Consider the following 24,872-nt stretch of genomic DNA (forward strand, 5'->3'; position numbering starts at 1 on the left):
GCCCAAAATGTCAACAACCCTCTGTTGTGCATTTATGTAGCCTTAGTAAGATCACAATTAGATTGTGGAAGTATTGTATATGGATCAGCAGCAAAATGAATAAAGACGGAGAAAACAACCGGAAGGTGGCAGTAATGCAACACCATGGATACCAGCTGCCGTAAAACGGCAAAGAAGAAGAAGAGGCGGGAGAAATTGAACAGAAAACAGGAGGAGGAAAACACAAGACATTTTCTGTGGGGATTTTGAGCGACAGTTTGTCCTCTGAAATGTTTTCACTGACCTTTTAGCTCGTCCGGGTACGTATGACACGTTGTCACTGGTGTCCACTTTAAACCGGGTTCAGCGACGTTTGCGCCTGTTTGTGGCTAGCGAGGGAAGCAGCTAGCTTGCTAACCTGCAGCAGGTTAGAGGTTTCAGAGATGTCTTTTCCTTGTCACAACGTTTACTGAGTGCGTTAATAAAATCTTGAATGTCCATCAGAAGCTACCAGAGCCAAAGAGCTGTCCTCATTTAGGTAACATAGAGATATGAAATGGACGGAAAATGTCTTATATTGAGTTAATTGACACAAGTTACTGAGTAGCACCTCATTAAGTGCTGTTATGTTTATATTCATGTCTTTCTGTCTTCAGAAGATCGATAAAATGCGGCGATCAGCAGCTCCCAGCCAGCTGTTGGGTAATGCAGTGAAAAAGCCTCGGTTTGTGCCTCCTGGTGCATCTAGTTCTTGTCCTGTGGCTGAATTCAAGCCCCTTACCCCTAAACTTGGTTTGGGCAATGCACTGGAAAAGGTAAATTATTCACAGCACTTCATATACAGTAATATCCCTTAGTTTTCTTTTGATTATCACCATTGAGCATTGTTTCAAACATTTAACCAGATTATTTCTTTTCCTCTCATCCTGCAGGTCCAGAGAAGTCTAGCAGCACCAGCTCTGAGTAAAACAGAGTATGATGTGCAGCCGAAAGCCCCCCAGCCTGCTCCAGCCTTGTCAAGGGCTCTGGCTCGTGTTCTTGGTGCAACGGAAAGTAAGGAAAATGAGTCCAAGACAGAAGATCCTATCACAAACTCAGAGGAGTGCACAGAGGACAACAGACCAGCCGGTAAGACACAAAGATTTTTTGGCTGAGCATCTGGTATGGGCAGGAATAATCATGTGGATTGATATAGGGGCTGATACAAACATATCAGTTAACAATCCAGCTTGTTTGTTTTTCACAGTTTGATTGCAAATACCCACCTGAGGGAGAGGATAAATATACACTACCTGGCAGAAAAGCTTGATTTAGTACAGCCAAATGGCTGAGAGGACTACTCTGTATTTTTGTCTGTCATACTTTTAGGTTGCACAGAGTCCTCTTTACAAATAGCTGTTATTTTCTGTGAAGGGTTTGCAAACAAAGCAATGTTTTGTACATTGACTGACTGACAATTCAAAGGACAGAAAGAGAAATGTATCTCTGAGCAGCAGTTAAATCAGAATATAAGAAATCAGCAGTCATCTGCAGATGTAAATAGCAACAGGTTCCTGTTTCAGTGCAGAAATAGAAGGTTAGTCTAAGTTAAAACTATTAAAAGTGGACTGACAAATGTTAGTTTAAATGTTTAGAGCCCAAATACACTGTTGGGGTTCAGTAATGATCTGGAGTCACCTCTGCTTTTCTGGACATGAAAACAAATTTAAAAAAAACAAAACAGAATAGCATTCTCCTGCCATGCAACACTGTGCGGACATTGACTGTTTGGAGGTTTGGAGCTAAAACTATTTCAGATGTAAATAATACATTTGGTGATGAATGAATTATACTGTTGTATCTACGTTAAAATAGCCTTTATTGAAGGAAAAAAGAAAAACATCAATATAACAGGTGATTCCAAACTTTTGAATGGTGGTATATTTAACCAAAATACCCATGACTTGATCATTACTTACATTTCTGTGTGCCAGAATGTTTAAAAAGCATCATCTGTAGTATGTGTGCTCCTACAGGTGTTTTACAGGTGAATTTTCCAATTAGATCTATGTATAATGTAATGTTTTTGAGTTGACCGATATAGAGTATTTCCATACATATTCCTTTATATCTGTTTTATTGCTTTCTATTTTTTTTGGTTATTTACAATTAGTGTGCACTGCAAGAAATACCCAAATATTCAATATAATATAAGGTAATGAAAACATTTGACTCACACTGTATCTCTTTGATGTTTGTACATAGCTGTCTTCCACCAACTTACAGTAATAATCATCCTATAATAACTGCTTAAAAATGATATCCATGTTGAATCAGGACCCTGACATAGTGCACCTTGTAGTACTGACTTGCATTATCACTTATCACTTGCATTATCTGGCATTATCTCCCATACAAAAGTGAAAACTGTAAAAACAGTGTGTGGAGCACATCACTGCGCTCCATGTTGAGAAACAGATGCAGATTTATGAGAACTGGTTTCACAAATAGTCTACATGTGCATCAATTTACAACCCCCCTGAATGACAGTTTACTGATGGACAATAATGTCAAATGATCTGGGAGGAATGAGGGAAACACGTGGCTGAATCCTCTGCCTGCATCTCCTGTTCAGATGTCAAGTACCATCAAACATATGCGACCATCAGAGGGGCTGAATTTCTGAAGCCAGACCTCCTGGTTGTTGATCCAGTTGCCTTTTTTAGAGGCAGGGGGCAGACAGGCTGTGAGCTTTGAACACAAACCTCTGCCCAGTCCTCCTCACGTGTTGTTTTTATTCTCACTCATACTGAGACTCATCATGAAACATTACCGTCACCGTCAACAAAACGGCTCCATGCTGCTTTCGCTAGATCTGAGCGCACGATCACTGAAGCGGCATGGAGGTACTTCAGGATAAGAGTTAAATGTCCGGTGAAACGTACGCTTTGTTTTTGTTTTTGTTTTTTTTGTTTTTTACAAATTTCTGCCCAAACAACCGTGCGATGCTGCCAGTAGTGATGGGAAACGATCATTTTCCTCATTTCACCGCGCCAGACTGTCCTGACTGTGTGGCTAATAATACACACACACGCGCGCGCGCGCGCTGGAGAGGAAGGATGTTAAACCAGGCGGGCTGAGGCTGAGTGACAGCAGGTCCAGCATTATGCAAATTAGCGGGGTAGTGCAGCGGCAGCGCCGGGCAGATTAGGACTGTGCTCGGGATCAGTGAGCCACCGCTGCCTCCTCCCGCAGGAGCAACTAGTGCCTCCGTCTTCCTCCCCGAAAACACGCGGCTCACACGCTCTCTGCGTTTGGCTCGGCGCGGTGTCCACACGCGTCCCGGACACGTGTTTTAATCCTGTGAACCAGCCAGTATTCCTGATGCATGGTTAACTTATTTTACGCATTCGCCGAAGAATGAATCAAAGGGGTATGAATGCTCTGCTTGTGCGGGCATGCGCGGCGCGCTCACAGACCCCTCCCCCACTTAGTTAGTTAAGCCAGCGCTATTTCAAAGCGTCACTGACTTTTGGAAAAAAAAATTGGACCCTTGACCTCAATAACCTGTGTAATGAACTGCTCAGACACTGTTTTGTGCATTTGTGCAGGGCACAGAGCCTCTGCTGCAGTCCTCATGTTGTAATGGAGAGGCAGTGTGGCTCTGCTGTGCTCTGTGCTGTGCTTGGTTTGGGGTTTAGAGAGACCGAGCTGTAAGTAGGTCGGGCTGGGTTTAAGCGGCTTAGCTACGTCAGCCTAAGCTGGGAGGAATTCATCCAAAGCCCTCCGCGGTAGGCGGGGGCCTAAACGAGGCTGGCCTAGTTAAGCCTGATTCTTATTGTGTGCTGCACAGCCTGTTTTTGTTGTGCAACGTAGCTGAGAGGGAACCAAGGAGTAGTGTGTGAATCCATGCACGTGTTAGACAGAGCTTATGTTTGATTTAAAGAAGAAGAGAAGGGAAATGGGAAATGTGTGGGGGTTAGACCAGTGTTAGCTTTATCACCGTGGACCAAGAGCGCGGCAAAAAAAAAAAAAAAAAAAAGACAGGTGGGAAGAGTAAGGAGCCATAAGTGTGGTTACTGAAGGGTGACAGCCATAGGCCTGACTTGGTCTGCGTGAGTCCACTATGCTCTAAGATGGCGTCCAGCTCTGTGTTTCTGTCCAGTATGGTGGGAAAAGCTCGCTCGTCCAACTTCACCCTCTCCGAGAAGCTGGACCTGTTGAAGCTGGTCCGCCCTCACATCCGCATCCTGGAGGAGCACACCAACAAGCATGCGGTCATCGTGGACAAGAACAAGTGCTGGGACACTGTGGCTGAGCAGTATAACGCCTTGGGAGGGGACAGACCCCATCGCACCGCTCAGGGCCTCAGGACCCTCTACAAGAGGCTGAAGGAGTCAGCCAAGCAGGAAGTGATGCAGCGGAGACACGCCCAGCCAGAGTACAGAGCGAGCATCTCCGAGCCAACCAGGAGAATTATGGAGATGATCCCTCACCTGTTTCACCATGTGCCCATCCACGAGAAGGACCAGGCACTGCGCAGGTACAGTGTGACTTACACCCACGAGCACAGACACACATTTCAGTACAGACCTGAGAGGATGACACAGCAGTCAGGTTAGAGTTTAGCGAGTTCAGACATGCATCATTAGAATGTAGTCATGATACTGATTCCTCAGGAGGACAGAGGGGAGGGGCCGAACTCAGTTCCAAAACCCAATCAGATTACACACTGTCTGTACATCGTCAGGCTTTACAGGAAACTGCAGTATGTCCTATATGCCGCTATTTACGCTTTCGTTCTTGTACGTTCAAAACACTCGACTCTCAATCCTAATCTGTCGGTTTCAGGTGAATCATAAAGTGTGTTTAAAACAAAAACAAGACGAGTACCGATCACAAATTGGACCCCAAAATAGTGTTTTTTTTTGTCAGTACAGCTACAGGCCACTGCATGATTATGTGTAAATTCAGTGGAAAAAGATAGACCTCAAACTTTATGCTTTGAAATTATTCACTCACTGTGACGAGCAGCAACAGTTAGAGAATCGTGGCATCTCTGAGGCTGTAACCAGCAGAGGTTTGTTGTTTTTACTTTGCTGAATCAATTAACTTCCTCTTGTCTATTCTAATTAGTCAACTGATCCTTTGATTGATTTATTTAGTTTCCATTATCACCAAAAGAAGTCTCCACACACCTCACATAAATGAGATGTAGACACTGAATAAAAGCTGTTTAAGCTCTTTAGTCTCACTTATTTTTGCCCCTCATTCCATTTTTAGATTAATATACAGCAAGCACAACTCTCCCATCGAACATCCTGGCAGCAGCTCCTCTCTGGCTGGACTCCAGGATTACTCAGCAGCTGTTCCAAGTATCCCCCATGAGGTGGTCCAGCTGGACCCTGAAGAAGATGTCAAACCACCGCCAGATCTCCCCATCCTCTCCACACACACAGGGCCAGGGCTGGACGGAGGCCAGGAGCAGGAGGGGGAGCAGGACTTGGGCAGCGTCCACGATTACGAAGCATCCCTGTCTCCCACCCCATCCTCTGTTAACATCCCGCTCTCCACCTCGCCGCTGCCCTTACGCCATGACCTTTACCCCAATGACATCTACACTCACCATGAGCCCGACAGGTTTCGCCCGCTGCACCTGGCCAAAGAGGAGCACGAGTTGGTGTTGGCCAATCACAGGAAAGTGGCTCTGTACTTGGAGGAGAAGAGAGAGGGCCTGAAGAGGAAACAGGAACTGGAGGAGGAACTTCTGAGAGCCAAGATCAAAGTGGAGAAGCTAAGGGCTGCTCGACTGAGACACGGACTGCCAATTCCTTTATAACAAGCACGAACACGCACATCTGTGTTAGATAGAGGCTCTGAGGAGTTTTAAGTGTGGAGTAATTGCACTCATCAGTTCCCTGTATGAGAGCCGTTTCAGAACTTGAATTTTTTTTGGAAACATAGTGCCTCGTTCAGACCCTGAAAGCCTGTTTGCGCACTGCGGGATAAGGCTGACTTGTGTTGCCATCAGTCTTTGTCTGTGCTCGTCAGTGTTCAAAATCTGTCGTCGTTTTCTCACTTGTTGACAGAAGCAGCAACAAAACTTGAACTGTAAATGCTCAGATTACAAACACTGTGACTGGCCAAAATAGATCAAATAAATGTGAAAGGTTTTGGAAGGGAATATTAGTAGTATTGAGTGACTTGTACCATGATGTCCTGGTGCTTATCCTGCTTACAGTAGATCTGTATCAATATGTATCCATGGGAATTTCAGCAGTGTTAATGATCTTTATTATTTAGGATTGTTAGAAAAAACATTCTAATAGCATTTACTCTGATGAGATACTGGAGAGTCGTGAGTGTGAGAGTCTGCCACAGGTCATATCCGGGAATTGTTTAGCGCTCTGTTCATTCTTTGTCAAGAAAATTTCCACTTGATCTGACATCTGTTAAAATCAGATGTGATAAACTAAGGCATGTCCTTGTAGCACTTTTAGGTAACCAGATTAGGGTTGCCTTTTCTTCCAGTATTGAAATGAAAGAGATGAAAACGAAGCACTCCTAACCAATTTTTCTTGTAGAACAGAGAAATGTTCAGACACCCGGAGTTGAAGCACAAGTTATTAAAGGCCTTAACACACGATGCCAATGATGGCCAACCCTGTTCTGAGAATTGCTGAATTCAGATGGAAGTGAGTCCAACATGTTCAGGTCTCTCTGGTTGGCAAATTTATGGCCAGTTATGTGATCAAAACAAGGGAGACGTGGAATGGTTTTGTGATGTTATTGTTATTTAATGTACTGTATGTGACTACAGCATTGATTGTACTGTGATGTTGGTAAACGAGTGTTGTCCGTTTCTTTCTCGCTTTTGTCCCTATGGTCATGTATTTCTATAAAAAAATAAGGTTGATGTTTTGCTGGTCTTGTTTTTATTACATGCCAAACAGACATCTGCTCTCTGAGGAACACCTTGGTGGTCTGTATGTACATATCAAAGGAACACATGATGACCAAGGTTCCTCGCACTTTCAATACAAACATGGCACGAGAAGCACAAGTTTTCAGGCAGTGGATGCATGAAGGGGTGGACCATCATCCCAGGTATGAAGGTCTCCTATGTCGTGTAGGCTTGGTGCAGCAGTGACCTCTGCTGGTGGGTTGTGTCTAAGATACGTCTGTTGGTTTCACTGTGTTGTATGTGTTTGTGTTTTAGGAGTGAACGGTTATCCTCGGCTGACTCCTGCGTCTCCTCCAACCCCTCAGCCTTCAGTGGGGTCAGCCTGTGTCTCTGGAGCTGCAGGCTCAGACTCTGGCTGCAGTCAGGATGGAGTGCGTTACTTCAGCGTGATGTGGTGTAAGGCCAGCAAGAAGAAACACAAGCGCTGGGAGGGCGATGCGGTCCTTGTTACAAGAGGACGCACAGCCACCCTGAAAGATATGGAGGGCAAAGACATTGGCAAGGGTGAGACAGACAGTCCAGCATACATTTTATTTTTTACTTATTGTCATGTTCAAGTTTGATGGGAGAAGGAACAGCGTGACTGCCTGTGACAGCAAGTCTGAAACTTAAGTAGCTTTAAATTGTCATTTAATACCAAATCATCTGGGAGGAAACATCAAGTACTAAAGTATCAAGACTGCGCCTCCTCTGATCTGAAGTGCGCTGTGTTGCACATGTCACCCAGCGGTAATGTTTGGCTCTAATGACTTCATCTTAGTACACTTGTTAACTCCTGCAGCAGTCAGACATTCAAACGGGAGTGTCAGCTACAGTCAAGTTGTTCTTTAAGGACTTAAGGAACTGAAGGTATTCGCTGTGTCACACTATTCATAATACAGGGTATTTTGTAATGCACAATAGGTCAGTGTTTGGTGTTTCGATGTTTAATATTTGTCTTAAGCCTGCAACAGCTGATTTTTTGCTACTTGGGTGCAGCAGAAACAAGCTGTGAACAGCATATTACACAATATTATAAATGATACACATATTACAATAGTGACATAAAACCTTTAAGTAGATAAAGTGAACATGTTCAAACTTATCAAATGGCCACAGAGCAAAATCAGCATCATTACAATCGTTTGGAGTTGTATTTCTGTCCACCTGATGCAGGCAAATCCAATGTTCACTGTCTGAAATATCTGGTTCTTTAGCTGCAAAATGTCACACAGTTAGCTAGATCTGTTTGATGAACAGTGGGTTTTTTTTTTATTATTATTATTATTTTTAAAAAATTGTAAAAAAAAAAAAATTTGAGTCTTAAAACAGCTGCCTGCTGTGACCGACAAAAACTAGAGTGATCCAAAGCCGGAAAGTTGTGGGCTATAAAAACAAAATTATGCTATGAAAGACTGTAAAATGCTCTATAGAGCTGAGAGGAACTGCAGATTTGACTGCCAAATGTCTGTGGGTTCGTCACAGTGGGCAACAGTGGAACTATTTTTATCTAATCGCTTCTGCACTGCATGTTTATGTGTAGGAAGTGGCTACAAGGTGTCTCAGCTGGCCTCACTGTCTGAGGGAGAGACCCTGATGATTGGGGGGAAGGAGGTGGAGGTGATGGGGGTCATTTCTGCGGAGGACTTTGCCAGGGGTCGATGTTTCCAAGAGGTCCAGGTCGAGAAAGAGGAGCCTCACACAAAGTCGGCACAGCCTCCCTCTCGCCGCTTGGCGTCCAAACCTTTCTGCCCCCCAACACTGCTGGGGAGAGCGGATCAGCCAGGATCCACACGAGACGAGGAACAGACCTGCAGACCTCGCCATGACCCACTGACTCCTGGTACAGAGATTAAATCAGAAACGTTCAATGGAGCAGAAGTAATTCTCAATGATAACAAATCAGTGGCTTTGCCTGTATTTATATGCCTGTAAATGTGTGTTCTGAAATGTGTGTAATTGGTATAATGTGTTTGTTAGACAGTTTCCTCTGATGAAAAATAACAGATTCTTAATCAAAATGTTTCTTTTTGACATTTTTTGCAGGTGCACTGGTGATGCCTCGTCCCTCTTCTCACCACCAGTGGTCTAATAACAAGTCGGGGCTTCCTGTGGTTGATGTTGTTGTTGACCCTTACCTGACCACTCACCTGCGACCCCACCAGAGAGACGGCCTGCTCTTTCTCTATGAGTGTGTCATGGGGATGAGGTAGTGGAGCGGCTCCTGTAACGCCTTTTGTCAAATGCTGTTTAAAGAGATGAATTTGTTTTCGTTGCTATATTTTGGACTCGTAATGGATCATATCGACGTGTTTTATTGTCTGTGCTCCAGAGCTGCGGGTCGCTATGGGGCCATCCTAGCTGATGAGATGGGTCTGGGGAAGACCCTCCAGAGCGTGGCGCTGTCCTGGACGTTGCTTAAACAAGGACCGTACGGTGGGAAACCAGTTGCTAAGCGTGTCCTTGTGGTCACCCCTGGCAGCCTGGTGCAGAACTGGGGTGCAGAGTTTAACAAGTGGCTGGGCCGTGAGAGGATCAGCGTTTTCACTGTGGATCAGGTGAGGAGAGGAGGGGACATTCTTCTGGATTTACAAGGAGCTCAAGCAGCCTGATGACAGCATGCATGAGTAGGGAAATTCTTTAGATCAGAGGTTTCAGGTTCAACTTATCATGCAGTAAGACAAGTAATTGTATTTATATAACATATGTTATAACAAGTCAGCTCATTGCAATGAGCTCGCTTAGGAGTGAGAGAAAATGCTCCTTATCATTATCTCAAGTTAAAACTCTTTTGAAAACCAATTTTAAACATGTCTCTTCTTAAACTGTTTTGTATTTTGTCCTTCTGTGCTTTTCTTCTTCTTTTTTCTTCCAAGTTGCTTTAGATTGTTATTCATTTTATTAAACTCTGACATATGTCCTGGCCTGGTACACTTTTTGTCAGACTCACTCCTTTCCTGTAATCTAGCATGTATTAAATCATTAATATCCAGTATTTGTTGACGTGTGTATAGGACCACAGGATAGAGCAGTTTGTGCTGTCCCCTCTGCACAGCGTTCTTGTGATCAGCTATGAAATGCTGCTGCGCTGCCTGGAGCTGGTATGTTCACCTTGTGTCTCCCTGTCTACGGTACATGTTACAAATACATCTGTATGATCATTTTGTTTTTATTTATAGTATTGTTTTGTGTTTTCAGGTACAGAAGGTGGAGTTTGGTCTTGTTATTTGTGATGAGGGCCACAGATTAAAGAACAGCAGCATCAAAACGTCCTCAGCCCTCAGCAGCCTGAGCTGTAATCGCAGAGTCATACTAACAGGTGCACACTTAGGCCGAAAGAGATGGAAATCTCTGACAACAACAACAACTTGTAATGGTTTTATAAAGCATTGTCTTTGTGTTTTGAAGGCACCCCAGTGCAAAACGACCTGCAGGAGTTCTATGCCATTATAGAGTTTGTTAACCCAGGGATTCTCGGGTCATCCACTGCTTATAGAAAAGTGTATGAGGAGCCCATTCTACGCTCCAGACAGCCCTCCTGCACAGAGGTAATGCTACCTCTGTCCTGCTTGCCTCCTCCTTTCTATGTAGCCACTTGACATATATGGACAACTTTATCTGCCGTTAAACCTGATCTCATATCTGCCAACAGGAAGAGAGAGTTCTGGGGGAAGAGCGAGCGGCAGAGCTCTCTCGTCTGACTGGCATGTTCATCCTGAGACGGACGCAGGAGATCATCAACCGCTACCTGCCTCCTCGTCTCGAGTGGACGTTGTTCTGCGACCCGTCCCCTCTGCAGCGAGAGCTGTACATGCATCTCCTCTGCCACAGAGTCTTCAGAGCCTGCCTTCAGAGCTCCACGCAGACTCAGACACACCTGGCCTGCATCACTGCCCTGAAGAAGCTCTGTAACCACCCTGGTCTTCTTCACTCCACTGTAAAGGTTAAGTATGAACGTCAGTTCTGTGGTCAAAGTAGTCCATTTGTATTTATGTGTGTGGACACTTGGCTAACTGCGAGCACTGTTATGTGTTTTAGGAAAGAACAGCCTGTGGTTCAGAGGAGAGCTCTTTATACGAGGGCCTGGCAGAGCTCTTCCCAGAATCCTACTCTTCAGGTGGATTCAGCACTGCTGAGTCTGGAAAACTCCTGGTTCTGTCAGACCTGCTGACCGCCATCAGACAACTCAGCCCTTCAGACAGGTGTGTGTGTGTGTGTATGTCAGGTGTTTGAGTGTACATGTGTGTATTTTTTGTCCATATATACTGACGAAGTACGTGTGTCCCTGCAGGGTGGTCGTAGTCTCCAACTATACAAAGACACTTGACCTGCTCCAGGACTTGTGTGTACACATGGGCTACACCTTCTGCCGACTCGACGGACATACCCCCACCAGCCAGAGGCAGCGGCTGGTCGACAGTTTTAACAGCGCCTACTCTCAGAACTTCCTGTTTCTGCTGAGCTCCAAAGCAGGTGGAGTGGGGCTTAATCTGGTGGGTGCTTCCCACCTGGTGCTGTATGATATTGACTGGAACCCTGCCAATGACATTCAGGTAAGGCAGCTTTGTTTTTGGTGTCTTCACACACGTATTCTTTCACAACCTGTCTGGTTGGTTCAAATGAGCAAGCAGATTTTCTCTCTTTTGTCTGGACCAAATGAACAGAAAGACAGGTGGGAAAGTACCCTCAATGCAGTCTCCAAACTGGCTGGTAGAAGAAAATTCCCAGAGTGCTTTGTGAACTGAGGCGGTGTAACATGGCACACCGATGATACTGGGAAAGAAGTCCATATAATATATATATGTGACCTGTACATCCATCAGATGGCGCTGTGAACATATGTTTCATTCTCTACTGCAACTTTTCATCCTCCAGGCCATGGCTCGAGTGTGGAGAGATGGACAGAAGAAGACTGTGCACATCTATCGTCTCCTCACTGCAGGTCAGATTACAAACACACACAATGAGGCAGAATGTTCATCACACAATGAGCCACACTGACATCAAGTGTTGTGTCCGTCTGGGTGTGTGTGTGTGTCACTTCTTCCTAGGCACTATTGAGGAGCGTATATTCCAGAGACAGGTGTCCAAACAGGGGCTTTCTGGGACAGTGGTTGACCTGGGCAAACGGGCGGAGCACACCAGCTTCTCCACAAGTGAACTGCGAGACCTCTTCAGCCTGACAGACACACCCTGTCTAACACACGACCTGCTGAACTGCAGCTGCAGCATGGACGGTTCAGTCCAGGGTAGGCACACTGGCGGCGCCCCCTGCACACTGAGGCCAGTATTTGAGTTCACGGACGCTCACAGACACTCTGTTTTCTTCATTCTCAGCCGTGCCAGAGGAGGAGGAGCAGGTATCTGATAGGCCGTGCCAGCTCGGCCGCAAAGGTGACCGCGGGGGGGCGGCGGCGCAGAAGCATCTCAGCATGTCCGAGCTGATGCAATGGAGACATTTCTCTGGTGACACACACACCTTCTCAGACCCCTACCTTGATCACGCACGAAACCACATCACCTTCGCCTTCCAGACCACCATCTCTCACTCAGCTCAGTAAACAAACGACTCACACACACATATATTTCTTCTACATGTTTGTCTTCAGGCTCTCTGGGTTTTGTCAGCAGCTTGTCAACAACATATGACTAAAACACTCACCAGTTGCTGCCAACAACAGCAAAACACTTTCCAACGGTTTTAACTGATTGTCTGTGAGATTCCGTTTGCTTGAACGTCTTCTTTATTTATTCAAAAAGATTTACTGTAAAACTTCATGAAATAAATGTGTGTCACAAACAAGTTTTTAAGGATTTGATCATCGGTTATTGACTGAAGAGTGTGTTTGTGCCAAGTTATATCCACATACTGTAGATAAGTGTGCAAGAGAGGTACGTCTGTGTCCATTTGCTGTGTCAGCTCGAGGGTTTATGTTGGAGTGCAGACATATTGAGGCAACACAGAGCCTGCGTGGTATAGAAACAGTGTGTACTACAAGCAGCCATAGAAAATAATGTAGTCTATGGCTGTCTGCACAGTGAGACTACCAGCCAGAGCTGAGTCTTCTGATAGAAGAATAAAGGAAAACACACCTTTAGCCTGAAGTTTTGTGCTGTAAACTTTGTACGTGAGGTAGTGACCTTGTAAGCCGTCCGAGCTTTCTGATGTGTGCCATACTCTGTTCTGTTCAGTCTGTTATTTTGGATAACACTGGCCTGTTCATGCTCTTCAACACAAAGCTGCCGCGTGGGAGTTATGTAGCTGTGTCTCTCTGTGTGTGCGCACACCCTGAATTCACATGATTTGTGCTCGGGTCTGTCAGATTGACTGAGCTCCAGTACAATACGTCTTTACATAAACAGGGTAATTATAATTTATTGGATAATCAGCACTGCGTGATTGTTAAGCAACTTTCTTGTATAATAAGTGGGTCTCTGGGATGTCAAGCTTTCTCTTTATACATATGACAGATGTAACCCTGTGTGTGGCATGTTGGAGGCAGCGTGGTGATTATGCAGACATCTCCTGTTTCTCTGTGGCCACAGTGTGAATTTAAATTATTAGTGCCAATTTCTGACACCAGAATGCAAAGTCTTCAGCTTCATGTGGACCTGGGGGTGCTGTGGCATGGCGTGGCTGTGGCTCAGGAGGTAGACCGCTCATCCACTTTTTAGAAAGGCTGGTGGGTCGATCCCTGGTTCGATGCAGTCCACATGTCGAATTATCCTTGGGCGATATTGAACCCCTAATTGCTACCGATGCTTTGCCATTGGTCTGTGTTTGTGTGTGTGAATGGTTATTGCTCATGGTGAAGAGGTGACACCTCGCCACTGGTGTATGAATGTGTGTGTGAATGGGTGAATACTGGCTCGTGGTGGAAAAGCACATTAAGTAGTCAGTAAGACTAGAAAAGAAATATGGTCCATTTAACCTTACATGTTACATATATTTCTTATGTATTCAGTGGACCCTCGAGAGGCTCATCACAGCTCTGTGAGACCTTGAGCTAATATGCTCAATAGGACTTCTCTTTTTGATTAACCTACATATTATCTTCACAGTTAACCTATATTTGTTTATATAATGTAAGAAAAAAATGCAAAATATGCTATTATAGCTGCTGATTAATTTTGTACCATTGTAATTGTAATCATTTTATATCAACTGACTAATTGATTAATCGACTAATCCTCACAATCACAATGATAACATGTTAAGCATGTTAATGTTTACCATGTTCACTATTTTAGTTTTGCATGTTAGCATGCTAACATATGCTAATTAACACTAAACACAAAGTACAGCTGAGTTGACTAAATAGTAATATTGGACAAATTAAAAAAAGAATAATCCTGATGATGGAGCTGGATGAAAACATAACCACAGTTTGAGGCACATGAATGTGTTCACCAAATGTGATTGCAATCCACCTTGCAGATGTCATCACGAGAACCTTGGCATCAGCACAGCTGAAAGGGATTGTGTCTGTAACACAACACAAAGTCCTTAAGTCCAGACAAGAAAACAGACTGGTGCGAGGCTCAGACCAGTGGTGGCATAGCAACTGTCACCCAAGCAACCTACTCCAGGCCTGGCCTGGCTTTGGCAATGTAAGACACTGTTTGTTTTTTCAGAGCAATCACATGTTGTGTCGCAGCTCTTCGGTATTGGTATTGGACACGTGTCAGCCGATTGTCACTCGTCCAAGCAGGACATTGATCCGAATCACTTCTCTAACAGTCTCTGAGGCCATGTGCTGGTGGGTGCATGAGGGGGAATTTGTCTGTCTGTGTAAAGCTCTTACCAGCCGCTGCTGGCTGCACTGCCAATCCCTCTTTTAAGCCAATGCGTTCCAGCCCGACAGCTCAAAGACCTGGCGATGGAACGAGTGAATGACTTTCCACCGCTGGAGGGGGAGACAGATACAGTTGTTTTGTTTATTCCCTGTGATCCCAGGATCTCTGTGGAAGATCTGAATGTACTGCAGTGGATGACCAATTCTCTGGTATTAACCCTCACTGAGGTCACGATTCTCATATTTCATTCATCATCAGCCCTAAAACCATTGCCATTCAAGCTGCACATGGCTTTAGAGATATTAAGATACTCGTGCATCAGTGAAGTAGAGGCAGTCTGTGCCTCACTGGCCTGAGTAGATCTGTTGTTTTTGTACTTCAGGGTTTCAAGATGTAATCTCCAAAGTTGATGCCGCCAGACTGGATACACTTGACTTCATGTCTGCATCCTATATTTAGGGCTGTGCAATATAACCAAAATCTCACATCTCAGTGTAGATCATTTCATACCCAGATAACGATACTCATCACAATATAGCACATTTTCTATCATTTTAAATTTCTATTATATAAACAATAAATGAAATGACCACATTAAAAGGCCCATTTCTCATTCCATTTTAAATTACTACTTTAAATTACTAGTACTCAGTCATATTTCGGTCAGTTTTCATCCTCATGCCACATTTTTTGCCCTTGGATGGTGAAATTTGCCATTTGGCCCTTGCAAATTCGTACTTGTTCTTTTATTTCGAGCCTTTGTGCAAATTTTAAATTATGCATATAATAACATCTAAAATATTAATGTATAAAAAGGTGAATAAACATATTTCAACTATAGTTGCAACCAAAATGAATATAAGCTGTATAGATTAGTGGTGTTTGAGTTTGTTGTGGGAGCAGGTCAGCGGCATTATTTGTAAAGTACAGTTTTCTGGTCCACGTCAGGCTGACTCTTCTCCATGTTTGTTTGTGTTGCCTTCATGAAAATGTCCTGCCTGCAGTGGTGCTGTGTGGAAGAATGCAAGGTGTTGTCCACATGACAAGGAAGAGTGCCATGAAGCAGCACAATGAAACAAACAATCAAGAATAATATGAAACCACAGATGTTTTTCTAACGTGATGATGTACAGTATACTATCATATTGCACAGCCCTATCAGTATTAAATAAAACAGTTCAGGCTCAGTTTCTTGGACTGTTCTCCCTTCAGGAGAGCCGGAAAGTCATATTGATTACCCTACCTATGATATTCTGTGTCACTCTTTGTTAATCATAAACATCAAGTACATGAAGAGCAGATACATTTAGAGCCATCTATTGGTTCTCTTGGATTTGTCCTCCTTGACCTCGCTCTGCAGTGGTCTCTGCAATTGAGCTGTTATAATAGACCCTCAATGCCCCCACTGTGTAATTACCTCCTTGGCCCACATTGGAACCAAAAGATTACAAAGTCACAGCAGCTAAAACCTTGAGGCCAAAACATAATCATGTTCTTCTTCTTGTGAGCCTGCAACAGCCTTCACCTGTTGTCTGGCATTCATTTTCACTCAATTTAAAACTCCACTCAAAACAGAGCATCTTGAATTGCAGTGCATTTCAAAGACTTTCCAACTGTTAGATGGACTGTGTGCTGTTTGGTTGGAGTGCAGATTATTGACTAAATTCTCGTTCCTGGCCTGATATTAAAGATCTGCTGTGGTCTCTCTCTCTGAGTGACTTGTTTTCAAACACTGGAAACTGTGAATGTGCACACATGAATTCACAAATGTCTTTTGTGATTTATGCTGTGTATAAAGGACTCTGTCCACAAAAATGTTTTTCAGTGCACACAAAAATATTTATCGCTGTACATAAATGTTAAAAATACATGTATTTCAAGGTATTTGCAGTTTTTGTAAAAAAAACATTTGGATTTTGTTACATTTATATCCAGACTGTTGAACCTGCATTTGCAAACTACGTGTGAATTAATATTGAGGCCCACCTGATCCTGTAGAAGTCTGTTATATACAAGAGCTATAGATTTATTCCCTGCTCTGTGAGCTGCTGTGTCTGCTGCCCCACTTGTCTGTGAATTGGCAGTAATTTGGTTTTATTGTTAAACATTTTTATAAACCTTTCGCCCCAACCAAAATAGCAGAAGGGAGGTTTGAATCAAACATATCGTCAGAGTAAAGAGCTCTATGTTCTGGCACACGTTTGTTTGTTTGTTTGTTTGTTTGTTTGTTTGTTTGTCTTGTACGTAGGCTCTTCGGGCCGTATCTAAACTGTCTGACTGACCTTAGGAGACAGTTTTACATGAAGTGAAAGGAAGCTAGACAGAAAGAGGTCACTTCACGCTCAGCCACCATATACAGCCATCACCATGTCCCTGCCAATCTGCAGCCAGCCCGAGCACAGCCCACCCCCCTCATCCTGACTCTGGTCCTGCTCCAGCACTTAACGAGGATTTAGTGTCACCCAATCATCTGTCAGGCAGATCAGATCAGAGCTGTAATACACAGCAGCAGGTCCCGCGGATGAGGCCACAACCCAATACAGAAGTCCTGAAAAACAACAGCCGAAAAAACAGCCTAATCCCACCGTCCCTGTCATAACAGTCCCTGCTCTCAGCCGCTCGTTCTCTCAAACACACAGAGCGCTTTGGCTTATGACAATCTGATGTTTACGGGTTGAGGGAGGACGTGAGGTGATGCACCGGCTCTCTGCACGTTTGTGTCCGTTGTGAGATGGATCATTCACAAAACTGGTGGTTTCCAGCCCATTAACAATATGCTGATGCTGCTGGCAGAAGAGCTCAGGCTGACATGCTAAGCCTCTTCCTAAAGCTTTTATTCAGTAACTCCTGGTAGGACGCTAGGTTTAGATAGTCTCACTGAAAAGACAGTACAGAAGGTTGGATGAATATCAGGCCTGCGAGATATCATTTTCACTCCCACACTCAATTACAGCCCATAAAACATGTGCCCAGGGTGTGTTTATATGTGTTGAATATAAAGCTCAGTTATCAGGTTTGAGCCACACCTTGGATCATTAACCTTGACTGTGTCTGTCTGACACTCATCCCTTTATTGCCAGCGAGAGAAGAACCTGTTTTCTGTGTTTTCGCCTTGTTCCTGGAAGTTGTGGCTTTCATCCTCGCTCAATCACTTGTTAAAATGATTAATCCAAGCAAGGGAGAGTTAAATCCATTGAAGCAACCTGCGAGGCACTGCTTCTTTATATGCGATATTTAGCAGCTGTATGTGTTCAGAATAGGATTTGTGAATAAGACGTGCTAATCTAGCATGTCTGTTAATCATCTGTCACATTGGACAGGCAGCAGCAGCAGAGGTTTGGATCACTTCCTCTCACTGACACCTTCATAGGACTGTGCCGACATTTATTGAATAATTCATATGCAAACTAAATCAGCCTCTAATAGCCTCTGTTGCAGATTAGTGCAGATCTGACCAGATGGGAATCAGATGGAGATTCCCACGCGTCCTGGAAAACCTTGAAAACTGAAAATTGTGGGCAGCTATTTGTGTTATTGGTGTTCAGGCAGCAATGATTAATGTAATTAGAAAAAAAGGATTCAGATTATAAATTAATGATAATGATGAATTTTAGGTCAATAGAGCACAATTGACTTTCCAAAAGAAACAAAACACAGTGACTGAATGAAAATCTACAAATGTTAAAACAGCATTAAAACAAGGCAAGAAAGAAGAAGAACAGGAAGAGGAGGTGGAAGAAAAGGAGTGACATTAAAACATCTTCAGGTTATGTCCCCATACTGAAATGTTTCTGTAACACTTGATGTCTGTGTGAGACACTTGCTGTTAATGTCAAACAGTTCACTGAGTTTATCATCATGAGTCATCTGCAGGGAAAGAAATCACATTGAATTTTGAATATATCCAAAGAAAAAAAATGTACGTTTACTTGAACGCGCAAAGAAAATATTTCAATAGTTATGTTTCATATAAAGCGGCCTTTAGCGATGACATGTTTTCCCCACAGACTTGAAACTGCCTTTTCAGTCCAGAGAACAGCAGATACATCATGTTATGACCTTTTCTCGCTCTTTCCATCTGTCTTTCTGAAGGACATTCGTTCAGACCGATTCAGTTTTAGTACTCTGTATTGATGATGGTGATGGAGTTGTTATTATCCGTACTATGGCCAGACTGCATGGCTTTACGAGACACCACACCGTCATAGAAACCACATCCACAAGGCAGTGCGACATTTTTAGAAAAGAAAACTAAGTCATATAAAATCTAGAATCAAGTCAACATAAAGTATTTGATGCTTTTGTCTGAAAAATTCACACTTAAATCTATTTAAAGTGTCCCAGATGTGCTTTAATCTGCCAATTTTAGAAGATAGAGGAAGAATACTTGTTGCACAACTATTTGAACTTGGCTTCTACTGAAAAGGTCTGAAAACAAAGGTCTGACTTTTTTAACCTCCAACTTGAATAAAATCATACTTTTAATGCTGCTAACGGTACGCTGTTATTTATTCCAGTGGAAATGCAGCATGTCACTCCACTCAAAAAGTGATTAAAAGCTCTTCAGCCCAAGAAAAACTATGCGGTTAGCTCGTTATATAAACACCATCTTCAACCCTCTGCCTGAGGGAAGTGAACGAGGCCGTGGTGCGTTTAGCTTCATTTTTAAGTCGAAAAATTTGTTATTCCTTCTCTCAAAAGTTACACAGTCCAGCTTTAAGTACACTTACTTTCCACCACCGGTGTCCAGCCCAGTCTCTTCAATGTAACAGTCAATCTATTAACCTCCAGAAAACCTCATAATTCTGTGTAACTTCTGCAAACTGATCTGCGTGTTTATTTTAAATGTGAATTATTTTACTGTAAATGTAATCCGAGCGTCATGAAGTGAGTCAGAGCAGTGAACACCCATCACACTGTAAACATTCATGCCCCCACCTCCTAATATAAACCACATGCAGGGAAACCCCATCAGAGCATTAGACACTCTCAGATGGAGATTACTGAGACAGACGGCAGCATCACATCAAGAGGACACCAGCTCCGACTGTCGCTCCGGGATTTAACAAGCGAGTGAAAGTCAGGTTTTAATGCGAGATTCACGTCTTTACATCTGAACTCTGTAGCAGAATAACTGACCTGTTTCCATCAGCTGTGTTGAGGGTGCAGTCATTCACCGGTGGGTGTGACAAACTTCACAGAGTTTCTGCGCTCCTGTTTCAAGTGAATTGAGTCTCAGAGGGACTTTTATGTGAGGAGCGGAAAAAAGTGACTCTTCGGGAAGAAATCTGCTCGTTTTGCTTTCTCTTTGCGGTGTTTTGCCTCTGATAACAGAGGTTAAAGCAGTGCCTTGCAAAACGGTTTAATCCCACCGCTGTCGGTGAATCCATTTCATCCTAGTTTCTTCGCCGGCACCATGCTGTCCAGTGTGCGCCGGCACAGCCTGCGCCTGCAGACCGAGCTCCACCGGTGGAGCATCTGCGACCCCGGCAGCCACCTGATCACGGACAGTTTCCTCACACGGGTCCCCGCCTGCATATCCCGCTCCAAGTCCTGCACCAGCTCCGCCGGGGAGTCGGACGGAAGCCGCGGGAGCTGGTCGTCCTCAGACTCGGTCATCTCCACCGACTCCGTCGGGGATCCGACGGAATCCGGGAGCCCGTACCGGGTGGTGCTGTTAGGGGCCAGTGGGGTCGGGAAGACGTCCTTCGCCAGTATCTTCGCCGGGGCAGCGGACAGCATGGACAGCGATGACTGCGAGCTGTGCGAAGGTGAGACAAAGATGGTAACCATGAAACTTATTGTCATGTTTTTTTTTAACAGACGTGTCGTTTTTGTAGAACAGTTTAGATGAACACTGACAAAAACAAACAAATCCCCATAAATAAATTACATTTATTATAAATCAAATGTATTAACATAAGAGCATAAACCGAATAGATAGATAGAAATGCTGTGAAATCTGAAAGGGCACAACAATCTCAGTGTTGAGCACCAATCACTTCATAATTTGCTACAATACTTTATAAATTGTTTTGAAGCTATAAATGATGTCCAACACATTGTTGTCATAAAATGTAAGTCTGTGATTTTACTCAAGTTTTCTTGTGTGTATGATTTCAGATGAAGTGTGTGAAAGGGAAATTGAAGTGGATGGAGAGCCTGCAACTCTAACTCTGCTCGACACATGGAGTTCAGAGGTGAGATGAGAAAAGATGCATTGACCTGAATCAGAGGAGGGCACACGTCCTCACACCGTGCTATCAGTCCACTGTTTAATTGTGTGTGTTTGTCTTTTTGCAGACTGATAACGAATGGGCTCAGGAGCGCTACATGCAGACAGGTGACGCCTACCTGTTGCTGTACTCTGTCACTGACCGGGCCTCGTTCCTGCGAGCCTCAGAGCTCCGGATAACCCTGCGCCGCTTCCGTCCTGCCCAGCACACACCAATCATCCTGGTGGGAAACAAATGTGACCTGGTGCGATGCAGAGAGGTGTCAGCCAGCGGTGAGGAGACTGAGTGTGATGAACACTGTTCACTGTGAGACCATTTCTCTACATGCAAGTGCTGACCTTTGACTTTCTGTTTCAGAGGGTCGTGCCTGTGCTGCTGTGTTTGACTGCAAGTTTATTGAAACCTCAGCCGCCATGCAGCACAACGTCTGGGAGGCTTTTCACGGCATAGTGCGACAGCTGCGTCTGCGACGAGACTCCAAGGAAGCCAACAAGCGTCGCAGGCACATAAGCTGTAGCACACGTAGAGAGAGCCTTCCAATGAAGGCCAAACGCTTCATCGACAAGGTGGTGGCAAAGAACAATCCCAGTGTAGCGTTCTGGCTCAAATCTAAGTCCTGCCATGATCTCTCTGTGCTGTAAGAGCCTGAAGGATGCTCATTTTTTAATTCTCTGCTAAACATGTGAGCAGGTGAACAAGAGGCAGCAGAATATGTGGACATGGGCTGCAGGCAAGCCTGCCACTAAAGAGCCAGACGTTGGATGGTTCTCACCCAGTCCTCAGCGCGTTCACATCTGCCCTCGGCACAGCCGGCGAGGTCAACGTGAGAGGTGTTTTGCAACACTTCTGCACTGTCATCCATATGTTGAAGTCTGAACTAGACTAAGTGGGGTGAGCTCAGGTTGTCAGCACATGTAACGAAGTGACGTTTCCAGTCGCAGGGAGTCTCATGTCTGTGTGGCATGAATGTTGGAGGATAGAGCTCAACTGGTGGAAACTGACAGAAGGATGTGATGTTCATTTCTGTGTTTTTGAACTGAGACATTAATAGTAGACTTTTCTGTCCTTTCTTCTCACAGCTCTTTTGCTCTCATACCTGCCAAGTGTGTCATCTGTCGATCCTTAAGTGCTAACATTGCCGGTTGTAGACTGTTGATGATTAAGGTCATTTTTTTTGTAAGATGATAATTAATTTGTTACTTTGAGTTTATTTCTAACGTGTTGTATTTTGCACTTACTGTAAATAAACACCAGATTGATAATGTATTTTGCCACTTGTATGTAGCCTCAGTGTTGCTTATTGGAATAAAGTGACATCATCCAGTTTGGAAATAGAAAACTGTCCCTTTTGTCTGTCATCTCAACCTTGCTAATGAGACGTTAGCATGAGTGAGTCAGCTTTAACACAAAAGAGACACACAAACAGGCTTTAACAGCATCACAACTGTGCTGGTAAAAGATGAGTCAGGTGGCGACATTAAAGCTGAACTTTCAGAAACAAAATTAGTCCCTCTTTTGTGTGTTTGTGTGGGTGAGCGTGTGTGAGAGACAGTGAGAGAGAGACATCTGATCGAGCACAGTGATTTGACTGCTCAGAGATTTGGGTCACAGTGTGACACCGAACATCATGCTGAAACACCGCCCGCTCAGATCCCAAACTCAGTTTTGTCTGAAAATGCAGGAAAATGATGTTGCCAAGGTAACATTCAAAGGAGGAAGTGTGTGTGTGTGTTTTGTGTGTCTCTTGTCAGGCAGATGGTGCTGCTGCATGTTGGCCAGAATATCTATCAGGCTACCTGCACATGGGATCAGGGCAGATACATGGACCCATGCTTTACATCATGGATTCACTTCTACCTGAATTAATGGCTTCATCTGCTGGACTGTCAACGCTGCAGTCGCAGGCTCTGTGAAGCAGTGACTCACATGCAGCCCGTTTTTTTTCTTACAAGTGCAGATTCATACAAATGGCCTTGCTGCTCTGTCTTGTTTCCAAGCAGCTTGTGAAGCTCACTGCTTTCAGCCCAGGATGGCAGCATGTGCATCAGGATGTATTCAAGATAATCCCAGCTGTGTGTGAGGTGGGGCCTGAAGATAGAGGATAATGCTCAATGACAAAACAGAGGCTGACATCCTCTTTAAAGGTCACCTTCAGGGCATTTCTTTTTTTTTGCTTTCATGTATACGCTTTTAGTGGTAGTAGAGAAACAAGATCATGTGCTGGAATCAAACTCTTTAACAGTTTTATGATATGTGCCTTGACCCGCTGAATCACCCTGATGACCCAATAGTTGTGCATTCTTAGGAGGCAATGGATCGTCAGTGTAATCTGTTAGTCCCTTTGTCTGCACACAGCTCCTTATCAGACACTGGTAACATGGAAAATCTCACAGGAAACATTGCGGAGGTGCAGAGGTCAAAGTCTGAGAGTAAATTAGAAACTGAATGCTGAGTAGCAGATCTCTACAGATATTTTCCCCATTATTATACCTTTTTTTGTTTGATTTCCTTCTCTGTTTGTTTGCAGTTCACACACATGCAGTCTACAAAGTACAAATCTTGACAAAGTCTGAGATTATTTTGAGCAGTTCGTTTTATTGCAGCTATAAACCATGAACAGGACTCAGACTATAAGCGTCTGAGGATTTATGCAAAAGTGACTCGTATTAAGAGCATTAATAATGAATTTGTTCTCCATAATAGTGTAAGTTTCATTGTTCTGTTCTTCCTGTCTCCTTTCAAGCTACCTCCCCATTGGCTAACTCGGCATGAAAGCAGGGTGATTAGACAATCATTAGATCCAATAAAGCATAGCTGGTTGGTTAACGTTTGACCAGATGCTATGGGGTTGCTCAGATCACTCTGAAGTCTGAGGAGTGACTCGCTCGATTGCTCCAGCAAGGTAAGCGTCCTCACTCTCCTGTCGCCCAGTTTTGGAAATGTTGAGCATTTGGAGTAGATTTTGGGTTTTGAATAGGAAACAAACTGGACGTCTCTGTTGGCTTTAACAGGCTGCGTTTGATATGTTGGATGTTTTCGGTTTGTTGAAGAAGTGCTGTGATCTTGACTTGACTTTGGCAAGGCCTTAGTGTTGGGACAGTAGATTTGGTATCATCGTGGCTGAAATTTAGCCTGACAAAGGTCATCCAGCCATTGTGCTAAAAGCAGGAGAGGGCCTGCAACACCTAAATCGTTGTGTCATACTGCAGCTTTACCACTTTGCCCATCAGTCCCACAGTAAATCATGTAATTTCCAGAATATTTTCCTCACAGTTAAATCATTTTAAGTGGACGTCTGTGTGTTGGTAATGCCAGCAGTGGCTTGTTAGTTGCATTGTGAAATTCAGCAGAGGGAGTGGTCAACATGGAGACAGAAATACTAGTAACCAATAGACAATAAATTCAGGCACCTTAAGGTAATATTTGCGTTCTGATAGTAAGGAGTGTAGCAGGGTGGTGACTTTAAAGGTGTGCTGAGCTACAATAAGGTCATTAGCCATGACTCAATGTCACCTTCACTTTTCTGTGCCAGCTGACTCGTCCCTCCCGACTGCCCTTTACCAGGAACCTCAGACTGATTAACACATTTCTGATATTTTTGTTTAGCTCAATCATTTCAGGCATGTTGTATTATTCGTGTTAAATTTAGTGAATATCGTGTTTTTTCTGTCGTTATCCAAAACAGTGTCGTGGTAATGTGAATTCAAGCAGTGATGTACATGCTCTATATTCTGCTGCCGTCTGAATATAACACCGGGTTTAAAGCTTCTTTGAGACACACGGAAGTGTTTGTGTGAGTGTGTGACACCTGAAACTATCACTTAATCTTCCATCAATAAACACAAAAACACAGCAGTTTGCCAAACTGCTCACACGTACAAACACACAATCAAGGCTCTCATGTTACTCTAGATTCTGACGGCTGTAAAGTCACAGAG

The 24,872-nt window shown here is 44.0% G+C and overlaps 3 protein-coding genes across 4 annotated transcripts; all 3 read left to right on the forward strand.

Annotated features, from left to right (window-relative positions):
* Positions 1-189: 189 nt before the first annotated feature.
* rad54b (RAD54 homolog B) lies at positions 190-12,695 on the forward strand. Its single transcript, XM_076736493.1, has 16 exons — positions 190-299; positions 636-794; positions 912-1,107; positions 7,178-7,426; positions 8,445-8,744; positions 8,948-9,110; positions 9,234-9,459; positions 9,916-10,002; positions 10,100-10,220; positions 10,310-10,449; positions 10,554-10,844; positions 10,940-11,103; positions 11,193-11,454; positions 11,777-11,843; positions 11,953-12,150; positions 12,239-12,695. Exons 2-16 carry the CDS (start codon positions 648-650, stop codon positions 12,460-12,462), a joined length of 2,835 nt encoding a protein of 944 aa, XP_076592608.1. The 5' UTR covers positions 190-299; positions 636-647; the 3' UTR covers positions 12,463-12,695.
* LOC143324200 (fibrinogen silencer-binding protein-like) lies at positions 3,680-7,000 on the forward strand. Of its 2 annotated transcripts, XR_013077444.1 has the most exons (3): positions 3,826-4,501; positions 5,242-6,653; positions 6,912-7,000. XR_013077444.1 is itself a non-coding variant. In XM_076736496.1 (2 exons), exons 1-2 carry the CDS (start codon positions 4,095-4,097, stop codon positions 5,795-5,797), a joined length of 963 nt encoding a protein of 320 aa, XP_076592611.1. In that variant the 5' UTR covers positions 3,680-4,094; the 3' UTR covers positions 5,798-6,874. The 2 variants fall into 2 exon arrangements, 1 of the variants encoding a protein (XP_076592611.1); XM_076736496.1 differs by lacking the exon at positions 6,912-7,000 and having other exon boundaries at positions 3,680-4,501; positions 5,242-6,874.
* Positions 12,696-19,671: 6,976 nt separating the features above from the next.
* On the forward strand, positions 19,672-22,429 carry gem (GTP binding protein overexpressed in skeletal muscle). Its single transcript, XM_076736304.1, has 4 exons — positions 19,672-20,469; positions 20,822-20,898; positions 21,002-21,206; positions 21,292-22,429. Exons 1-4 carry the CDS (start codon positions 20,115-20,117, stop codon positions 21,573-21,575), a joined length of 921 nt encoding a protein of 306 aa, XP_076592419.1. The 5' UTR covers positions 19,672-20,114; the 3' UTR covers positions 21,576-22,429.
* The last annotated feature ends 2,443 nt before the right edge of the window (positions 22,430-24,872 follow it).

Source organism: Chaetodon auriga, chromosome 8, assembly GCF_051107435.1.
Source record: "Chaetodon auriga isolate fChaAug3 chromosome 8, fChaAug3.hap1, whole genome shotgun sequence".
NCBI lineage: Eukaryota > Metazoa > Chordata > Actinopteri > Chaetodontiformes > Chaetodontidae > Chaetodon > Chaetodon auriga.

Bases quoted from the DNA above. Each gene is read 5' to 3' on its own strand.
- gem (XM_076736304.1), top strand. From the start codon at position 20,115: ATGCTGTCCAGTGTGCGCCGGCACAGCCTGCGCCTGCAGACCGAGCTC. The intron at 20,470-20,821 runs GTGAGACAAAGA...GTATGATTTCAG, and splicing joins TGACTGCGAGCTGTGCGAAG to ATGAAGTGTGTGAAAGGGAA. The intron at 21,207-21,291 runs GTGAGGAGACTG...TTTCTGTTTCAG, and splicing joins CAGAGAGGTGTCAGCCAGCG to AGGGTCGTGCCTGTGCTGCT.
- LOC143324200 (XM_076736496.1), top strand. From the start codon at position 4,095: ATGGCGTCCAGCTCTGTGTTTCTGTCCAGTATGGTGGGAAAAGCTCGC. The intron at 4,502-5,241 runs GTACAGTGTGAC...TTCCATTTTTAG, and splicing joins AAGGACCAGGCACTGCGCAG to ATTAATATACAGCAAGCACA.
- rad54b (XM_076736493.1), top strand. From the start codon at position 648: ATGCGGCGATCAGCAGCTCCCAGCCAGCTGTTGGGTAATGCAGTGAAA. The intron at 10,450-10,553 runs GTAATGCTACCT...ATCTGCCAACAG, and splicing joins GACAGCCCTCCTGCACAGAG to GAAGAGAGAGTTCTGGGGGA. The intron at 11,844-11,952 runs GTCAGATTACAA...ACTTCTTCCTAG, and splicing joins CTATCGTCTCCTCACTGCAG to GCACTATTGAGGAGCGTATA.